The 9,812-nt window shown below is 44.0% G+C and overlaps 1 protein-coding gene across 1 annotated transcript in view; it reads right to left on the bottom strand.

Annotated features, from left to right (window-relative positions):
• Positions 1-927: 927 nt before the first annotated feature.
• The window catches only part of DNASE2B (deoxyribonuclease II beta), a 9,390-nt gene continuing 505 nt past the window's right edge, over positions 928-9,812 (bottom strand). The window contains exons 2-6 of the mRNA XM_009580671.1: positions 6,156-6,333; positions 4,783-4,864; positions 3,799-3,960; positions 1,927-2,124; positions 928-1,371 (exon numbers count right to left, since the gene is read on the bottom strand). Of these exons, the coding sequence (XP_009578966.1) occupies positions 1,016-1,371; positions 1,927-2,124; positions 3,799-3,960; positions 4,783-4,864; positions 6,156-6,333 (976 nt within the window). The 3' untranslated portion in view covers positions 928-1,015. The remainder of the gene's footprint in view (positions 1,372-1,926; positions 2,125-3,798; positions 3,961-4,782; positions 4,865-6,155; positions 6,334-9,812) is intronic.

Raw genomic sequence — 9,812 nt, 5'->3', positions numbered from 1 at the left:
CAGATACACTTTTGAAATCTGAACCCAAGAGCCTATCAGGATTTTGCAAATTAGCTTTGTCTTTATAGCAAGTCCATGCAAACTTCAGGTCCTAAGCCTGAGACTGGAGGTATTGGAAATCAACAGCCACATTTGTTGTAGTGTGAAAATGTGGGTGAAATAACATCTTCTTTCAAATATTTTCTTCTCTTTTCTTTTTAAATTTTTTCCTAATTGTCTCCACTTTTCCTTTGGCAGCTATAAAACATTGTAACCAACCACAAATAACTATAAAGATGGAAGAGGGAGACTGTAAACAGACCATTTTTGCTCTTTATTTTGCTTATTCATATTTTGGACATGTTTATTTGTTTATAAGATTGCTGTACATGAATAAAAGCACTAGAAATACTCCCAAGCCATTGGTTACAAATGATTTAAAGCTCATTTCTTCTCTAAAAGTTAATCATGTAAAAATGAAGCCTTCCTGTCCACAGATCTACTCGTCTCCCTGTCTGTATCCAATTAGGTCAGCTCTTTAAGAGATTCACCCCAAACTGAGCAGAAATGCTGTGACTGATCTCAACAGAGCCTGGAACGCGGGGTGATTTTAAAGCATTTTGGGGTATTTTTCTCTTGCTACCTGCCCAGCCCCGACAACCTAGCTAAAGAGACAGGTTTCTGTTGTTCCTCCCATCCCATGCCCAGCATCACTCACAAGCTCCCCTGGGGACGCCCGTGCACGGCTGCTGACCGCGACGTGCTTTGGTGCAGCCTCGTGCAGCAGCGTCTTGGCCGAGAGCCGAGGACAGAGCCGAGCGTGGCTCAGCACACGCAGAGCCTGCTGGTCCAGCACCCAGAGAAAAACAGCCATAATTTACCTGCAAATTGTCTGCTTTTATAGCAAACAAGGTGAAGGTCTAACACTTCTGGTAACTCACAGGGCCATTTTTCAGAGTGAAAATACAGTTTAAGGGAGACGTTTCCTACACTTTCTAAGTAACGATGGGCTGTGCTGTTTGGGAGGAATGGTTCGTTATATCAATGTGGGAGCATCAGTGCAACTTTCATAGTGGATTATCAAATGTCTGAAGGCTTTGTAGATGTGCTCGTTCTGCGTACAGATGAACCCACCACTTCTCCAAGCTTGCTCAGCAGCACGGTTTAAGTCTCCGATGCAGGTCCACTGATCTTTGTCTTTCCTTGAAACAGCCCATTTGGAATGATCGTTAATGGAATAAAAGGTGGAATTCAGTGGCGTCCCTATTAGGTTTATGTTGTAGACGTGGTAGTTGAGAGAGCAATTTGAGGGAAGTTTTTGGCCGGAATGCTGCCAGGATTCAGCCAACAAATCGGTCTTCAGTTCCTGAGCCACCCAGGCCACGTAGATATCTGTGGAATAACACAGGGTGTGGGAAATTAGTCTTTCACGTTGTTTCATTTAAGAGGGGACTGAAAAGCATCGCCTAAACTGGGCTTGTTTCATTGCAATGCATAAAGTGGGGGAGAAGGGATTTTGCCCTCTCCCCTTACTTTGACTTTTGTTTCAGAAGTTCATTTCTATTTTTCCTCCTTCTCCTGGAAAACCTGTTACAATAAAAAAAAGGAAAGGAAAAAAAATTTCAAGCCTTCTTCATACAAAAAAAAGACAGATGATTCAAACCTCATTTTTGTTCTTTGTTGTTACTGTTGAATAGCAGGAAATAAATTTTCTGAAAATCCCATTATTGAACACCTTAAGAAGGTGTTTGAAGGACCAGACATTTTTTTGTTTTGTGGGGCTGAGAGAATATTATGAGGGGACAACTTTCCCTGCCCTCTCTTACACTTATTTCTGAAGCTGAACTTCTTTTTTCCCCCTCAAAGAAAATACTAATTGTCAAATAGTATATTAATCGTTCATTACTTACTTGAGAATGTGTGATAGATAGCAACAGGTTCTCTTACCATCTATGTACAAGTGTGACTTCGCGAAGTGGAGAAAGGTTTCCCCATGAGCTGACTGGAGTTTGGAGAGATGGCGCAAGGGGACCGAGGGCAGCCTGGACCCTGCACAGAGCTTCTGCAGATTTGGGAGATCAGCTTGGAAGATGTTAGGGATGGAACAGCTGTAGATTCCTGGATTATAACTCAGCATCTGTTGGTCTGAGAAAAACCCAAAGAAATGTATACATGCAGGGTTAAAATGGGTTAAAGCGAAGGAATCAAAAGAGTAAAGTTCTGCCTTGGAAAGGAAACCTAAATCTTTCTTAATCTTCACAGCCTATCTCCTGGAGGAGTTCAGTGTCAAAGTATCTTATTTTAGCAACCAAACCCCTGTTTAATTGATTTGTATTCTGACTGGCCCTGCAGCACGTAGACTGGCTGGGAGAGTATGCTCAGGTTTTTCCGCTTACACCTCATCATCCTTAGCAGAACTGTTAGCCAGTGGTCTCAGTCCACTGCCACTTCTATCCATGCTCATCTTCAAGCCTCTAAGCACACAGCGCTCAGACGGCATAGTAAATTCAAGCCTGTCCGTATTTACAGGAGTAGCTTCCAGTCAGTTACAGTTGCCAAGCCAAATGCAAACAGAAGAGCTGCCAAAGGGTCTACTTTGGTTTTAGGGGGAACAGAGCTTGACTTTCAGCGTCTGGATTGAATTAGCAGAAGAAAATTACTTTTCTGTACAGTGCGCAGCTTAACTGTAGAAGTCCTTGCCACGGATATGGTAAAGAGCAAGGGAACAAGTGGGCTCATTAGATGAGTTCATGGAAAACCAGTCCATCAGGAACTTTCCAGTCTTTCCGGCTCAGGAAATCCCTGAACCACAGATTATGAGAAGCTGGGAGGATGGAGCAGGAAAAGCAAAGAAAATTACTTTTCTGTACAGTGCGCAGCTTAACTGTAGAAGTCCTTGCCACGGATATGGTAAAGAGCAAGGGAACAAGTGGGCTCATTAGATGAGTTCATGGAAAACCAGTCCATCAGGAACTTTCCAGTCTTTCCGGCTCAGGAAATCCCTGAACCACAGATTATGAGAAGCTGGGAGGATGGAGCAGGAAAAGCATTACTGTGTTCATTTTCTTTCCCTAAACACATGCATAGATGCGCTTCCACAAACAGGAACCTGGTTTAGATAGCGCTGGGGTGTGGCCACCCTATGTGCTTCATTAATATCATTTGAGGCTTGTAACTGAGAAAAGAGTGAAAAACAGTGTGAAAAGCATTAAGGAACATACCAGTATGATTTATTATAACGCCTTTTGATAGTCCCTTTTCAGGATTCCAGTACCAGATATCACTGTCAGATGGTTCTGAATCTTATGGGTATAGATTTCATTTTTTTTAATTTTTAGTATTGGTATTTTATGTGGCAAAAGGTACCTGGGGAAATTCTGGGCGATATTTATTCCATACTTCGTATTGCTGACGTGTCAAGGCTACTTCTCCAGCTCAAGCAGCAGTTGCCTTATATTTTTAGAACTGCAGATGATTGCAGCTGAACGAGCTATTACTGTTAAAAATTATTAACTTTATATTTCCAAAGCATTTTGTATGCATGGACTGAGTTTACCCTTGATACGCACTCGTGACTATTATTATCCCAATAGTTCCCATGGGGAGATGGAGGCAGAGTGGAAGAGTGAATTTCCCACATTCACACAGGAAATCTTTGGATAAACATAACTGAAGCCAAAAATGCTGTTTCCAGGCCCCACTTGGTTTCCCAGTCTGACAACAAAGGACAAGAACAAGCAATTTTTGAGGCGAAGCCTCAAGGAAAGCAGTCAGAGGTGTGGCGGGGCAAAGGCTTTCTTAGGGAGAAGCTTTTCATACCTATTTCTGTGAACTGGTCATATTTGAAGGTTATACAGATGGCTGTCTGGCCGTAGGACTCCCCGGTAGCTGGATACCCGTAACCATCCTCAGGGATGGGAGGGAACAGAGGCACACTGTGAACCACCCAGAAGCCTTGTGATTTGTCCAAGAGCAGAAATCCTGTCAAAGCAAAGTTATTGCAAATGAATTAAGGGGGGAAAAGCCCTGAGATGATACAGCTGTGTCCTACTTTGGATTTGCTGCTGCAGGAACCACACTTCAGTGTGTTAATGTCTACAGTAAACTGGCTCTAGAGTAGATTAATGGATTACAGGAGACACCAATATTGTATTAAAATCGCATTTTTTCTCTCCGCATGGAAGAAGCAGCAGAGAGACGGGCTATGCCTCCCCCTGCAGCAGGGCGCTCTGGGGAGGAGCACGGCTCCCGCGCGTCCCCATTGCTGCAGCCTGGAAATACAGCCCTGCAAAATATCTTCATCCCAGAGTCAGGCTGGGCAAACCCCATCTGCTTCCTCAAGGGAACATTTAGACCTCCACTGAAGCTTACACTTATTTGAAGTCTTGCTTTACTCTAACTGCATACTTTAGCACTTCCATGATCTTGGCAGCAGTTTCTTGCCCCAGAGAGAGAGAGAGTTTGGAGGGGTTTGTGTTTGGGGTGCCTTTCCCTTCACATTTTGTACTGCTGTTGCCGTTAGGCTCAGGATGATGCGGTCTGTACGCACTGAAAGGAGGTATATGAGTTTCAACTCTTGAAAATAAGGGGTCCATAAGCCCTAAGAGTTCTTCAACACAGCACAGGCATACCAAAACAGAAGCTGCAGCATATATAACTATACCACAAACCACACATCATGCAAATCGTTCTCCAGTTTTGCTTTAGGCAGGAATTTTAGATATGCAGATAGACAAACAGACAAGTAGATGCTATCCACAACTTTAGAAAGGAGAAAATAGTAGCTTGGGACTCTCCCTGTACCTTTGGTATGCCCTCTTTTCCACCCGTCGGAGTGTGATTCAGGGACCTCGTCATTGTATATAGCATATGCAATGCTGTTCCTCTGCAGGAAAACACACAATTCTGAAACATAACATTCAGTAAAAGGAAGGCATTTAAGCGAACATCTTCTGCTGGGAACAGAAGAAAGAATTCAGGACTTCTCTGTGTGAATATCACGAGCCTAATCCTTCTCCCAATTCAGCTGACACCGTCTCTACAGAAGTTACAGTAAAATAAACCTGAAGACTCAGCATTAGGGTCCTGGTTAATACGAAGTGGAAGTTCTCTCAATCATTGCAGTAGCCCTTCCTCAAGAGGTCAAATATGCTCACTAAGACAATTTACAAGGGTTTATTGGGCACTCGCTTGCAAAGAAGTTCCCCCCCTCTTTTTTTTGTGCCTCTCTGTGGCTTAGCTACCAGATCTGGTGAAAATGTTTCCTGAGGAAAAATAGGCATGACAAGTGTTCTTACGAAGGACAAGCAATTAATGCTTTTTTGCAAAATATTTGCATATGGCCACACCTTATTCCCCCTGAATAGAGAACTTCAAAGGAGTTGGGACATGTTTCCCCTCCTGACATACTCTGAGTTTGTAAATAGTTTATCACAATTACAGCGAGACCTGGAATAGGACAGTTGATTGGATTGCCAATATTCGACTGACTTCTGGGAATCTCTTCTATGTATAAACTAATGACACCCTGCCACTAACCCACAGCAGAAATGCAAAGAGACACCCAGATTCCCAAGAGCACTATGTAGATGGTTAAAAAATAACCATAGGCAGATCTTGTGGTATTTTATAATCACTTCACACAAATATAAATGAGGTGTCTGACGCGGGGAGGGGCGGGGGGGGGAAAGGCCTAACAAGCAGCATATCACTGCCGAAGCAGTCAGAGTGATTTCAGGGGGAAGAGCAAAACGCAGATTTGATTTGCGACAGAGCGTGAAACACGTGCACACGGGAGGGCTTGGGATGAGTGTCTGCAATAGTCGCCACCGGCCCTGGTCTGAGGTCACAGCCAGTTCACAGCTTCAGGCGTTGCTCGACGTGAATTGCAGAGAAGCCAAAGGGACTATGTACCAACGCTGGGTTTTTTTGATGGGCAATACTTTAAGCGTGTGAAAGGCTTGACTAGAAATTAGAAGGTCAAGGATAATTTATAATTGTAGCCAAAACTGCAAATAATCTGCCCAGCTGTCAAGACACTCCCTTTGACGTGTTTTAGTAGATCTAGTTGGTCAGGTCCGGCCATACCTCTACGTGCTTATTTTGGCTGGCTTCATTTCATTTGCATATAATATCAAGTAAGCATAGTAACAAAATGATAATTAAATGTCACTTGCCTCAGATTCGTATGTCTCGTACAGCTGCTTCAGTGTTTGTCCCAGAGCACCCTGTGTCATGTTGATGAGGTATTTACCCAGCTGCCACTGTGGAGCCAGGGCGTCCATGTACATGTATTCCAGCCCCAGCATGGGAATCTCTCCTTTGGCATGTTTTGGCAACTTGTAGAGAGCAAACCTGCAACAGTGAAGAGCAATTGGTTTTTTTACAACCATCCTGTTTGAATGTGTAAATCAGTATCTCCTTCCCACCTGAGGATTTAAGAGAAGGATGACTCCGGCGAGGCCTACACTGGAGGGGTCCCGTGCCACCAGCCTGCGGTGTGGACATCTCAGCCTCGAGGAGGTGGCCCGGCGCAGGGACCAGCAGCAGTTCGGCAGCACAGTACCTGCTGCAGACAAATTTGTTCTGCTTCTTAGCAAGCAAGGGAGGCTGATTCGGCACCAAACTCCTGTCGCTGTGGCCAGACTGCTGTTGGTACCCCAAAAGAATTTGAGGTAGCCCTGGTTTGGAGTCCTGTTTAGCCACCAAATCCCTATTGCTCCTGGTTCTGGTAGAGAACCTCAGGTCCCAAACTTAGTCTGACATTCTCATGGTCAACCTGGACAGCTCTTACCAATACATTTTTATATTATATGAATATAACTTTATATGAAATAGATACAAGTATGTATTAAAATCCTAAAAAATGCATAATGTTATATTTATACAGCTTAAAACCACAAAATAAGTATAAAGCCATGTGATAATGTTGTTCCAATCCTACTTTTCATAACAGACTCGCACCCTGTTGAACTGTTGCAGACTGGATATTTGCAAACCACTAGCCAGAAACACAAATCTTTTCAAAATTGTAGAGTACTCAATATTTTCAGTAAATGGCTTAGTTCATGTTAATGTCCCCGATGAAGTAAACAGGTTTTCCCAGTGCACAAGTCCATGGGATTAATTGCAATATAATTAATTGAGCCACTTTCTTTGAGTGCTGTACTTGAGTAATTTGCTGTTTATGTCAATAGTAAGAACTGAGTGGCATTATTTTCAATCCCATGCTATTTACCAAAATGCAGCCTGATTGGGCTTAACCCTTCAAGTATATCAGTAGGAGTGAGCCTTGCCCAGTTGATTTACAGTCTCAAGTTGGTCAAAAAAAGGCACCTCTGAAAGCAGGTAAGAAGTGGCAGTAAAGCATTTTGCCAGAGGAACATTTAATCCGTGGGAAACGTACATGTACAGGCAGAAGAGAAACACACACCACTGGTGATCCTGGTAATCCACCTGCATTGCCACTGACTGAGTGATGTTCCTTAAATATCGCAGAAGAAATTGTTGCTGATGACAGACCACAGAGAAGAGAAGAAGGTGATTTATATGGCAAGGCTGGGGAGAGCTGTCCATGCACGAGGAGTCACAACAATCCTTTTATTTGAAATGAAGATTTGGAGAGGAATAGCAGTAGTTACAGTAGTACGAGCTGATCCAGGAATTAGTATACAAAGCCTTTCCAAACTGCTTTAAAATGTATTGGAAGATTTATGCTCTCGGGGTGTTCTCAGCCTTGCATCTGACAAATACGTGTTAGCAGGTATGCTTACGGAAATGTTAGTTGAGCTATCAGTAAATTCCCTGCCAATTCCCAGTGGATATATGTTTTGGCCCTTTCCAGAAAGCCAGCTGAGTGTATTAGCAATTAAAGTTGTATAAAATTCTTCACTGCTATTTGTGCACAGGAAGTTTCTCAAGAGCTTAGGCATTTGTGGGAGCAGACTGAAAGTTATTTTCCTGAGAACCAAGGAAAAGCAAATCCGCTTATATCCGATTAGCATTGTCACATTGTTTGCTTGTGACTGAACACAAACTTACTACAAATAATCACATCTTTGCTTCTTAATCACATCTTTACTTCTTCCCACCCTCCCCCCAAAGAAACCCAAACAATGTGCATCTGTGGCTTCAGTCCTTGACTCAACGCTTCTCAGAAAGCAAAGTTTTGGCTTTTATTTGCGTGAAAAGCTTCCCACAGAATACAGTGAGTTTGGATGAATAAAAGAGAGACTTTCTGCCCTCCTTAGAGAGCCGACGCTACGGCCATTTGTTTTGGTAGCCCCTGCGCGAGGTGCAGTGAAGATGGCGGGACGAGCTCCCGAGTGGAATGAAATCACGGGGGGGACTTTTGCCAGCCCGGGCCTTGCGTGTGGGTAGGAACTGCAGGCACGGCTGGGGAGCACAGATGGGATCAGGTCAGATAAGGCAAGTGATTTCTCCAGTTTAGTGGCAATGAAAGGGTGCGTGAATACTCATAATGACTAACTATGGAATATTGCAGGATGAAACCACTGAATAGTAGGAACTCACATAAAGCTCTTGCTAACTGAATATAAAACCTGCAGTGCTGTGTTTGTTTGAAAGGGCACCGACATCTTTTGGTTAAGAGGAAGCTTTTCTCAGCAGTTTCTGTTCTGTTTCTTCTATCAGCTTCATAGCAACCAAATCCAGAATCAGGCAAAAGCTGACTATTTCTTGTCAATAAACTAGGATGACCCCTGGAGATAGGCAAGTTTCTCTTTCATATGATCATGGCACATTGGAAAGGAAATCCCCCATGTCTTCCCTGCTAAACTTGGCAGAAGAAAACATGGGTTTACGTGTGCAGACACCCCGGCTCCCTTCTGGAACGGTCCCACATAGCTGGTGTTTACACGCATGGCGGCACAGATAAATTACTCCTAGTCACAGCCTTCAGAGAATTTCTCAGAGAATTTGGATACAAAAATTGTGTTCATTTAAGAAAAGGATGGTAAATGGTTTTTTGTTTTGTTTTGTTGTTTGGGTTTTGGTCTGGTTTGTTTTTTTTTTTAGCTTTAGCACACACAGATTCATTCTGCAAGGAATAATTGCAGTTTATGGAGAAATGAAATTTCTCGTACCTGTAAGTTGGGTGGCTGCACCAACTAACAGTCTGATCCCTGAAAAACTCACATTACCCAGAAGGGCCTTGGCAAGGGTGACAAGTCACAGGGATGGACCAGACCCTCATATGTTTGATGCTATGCCAACAGAGAGCAAAGTCGGCTTTATGCCCCTGCTTGAGCAGCCTGCCTGTGGTGTGAGGAGCCCCTGCCTTCCCTGCAGTTAGCTCTGTGTGCAAGGGAGGGGATGTGCAAGAATAGCACCTACTTCTTTGTCACTTGTGTCCAACTAATCATTGTTCTGCGAGAAAGACAGTTTTCTTTTTAAATCAGTTTATATTTATCTCTGAGAGGCTTCCATGCTCTTTTTTAAGAGCCCTCGTTTCACTTTTTAAACGTGGGTTGGATATTATGTCATTATACTTTGCATCTTTCATCTTCAGAGCGCATTAATCCAATTAATCATTTAATACCCAACCTAGGGCTGGCTGCTGGCAGTGGGACGGTAGCAGCTCTAACGCGCCGGCAGCTCGGGCGGCAGGGAACAACCTCTGCTCCTCAGCCACAAGGCGCAGACGGCGCGTTCGCACACGTCCACCCCCGCATCCCTCCCACGCTCTCAGCCTCCGCTCCCCCTCGGCGACGGCAGCAAGGGGACAAGTCCCACCACGCCGCTGTTCGGGTACGAGCGACGGGGCTAAGGGCGAGGTACGGACGTTTTCCCTGCTCGGCTCAGTTCCCCCAGCC

The sequence above is a fragment of the Fulmarus glacialis genome, unplaced genomic scaffold, assembly GCF_000690835.1.
Source record: "Fulmarus glacialis isolate BGI_N327 unplaced genomic scaffold, ASM69083v1 scaffold39580, whole genome shotgun sequence".
Taxonomy (NCBI): Eukaryota; Metazoa; Chordata; class Aves; order Procellariiformes; family Procellariidae; genus Fulmarus; species Fulmarus glacialis.
This window is presented reverse-complemented; position numbering and strand designations above follow the sequence as displayed.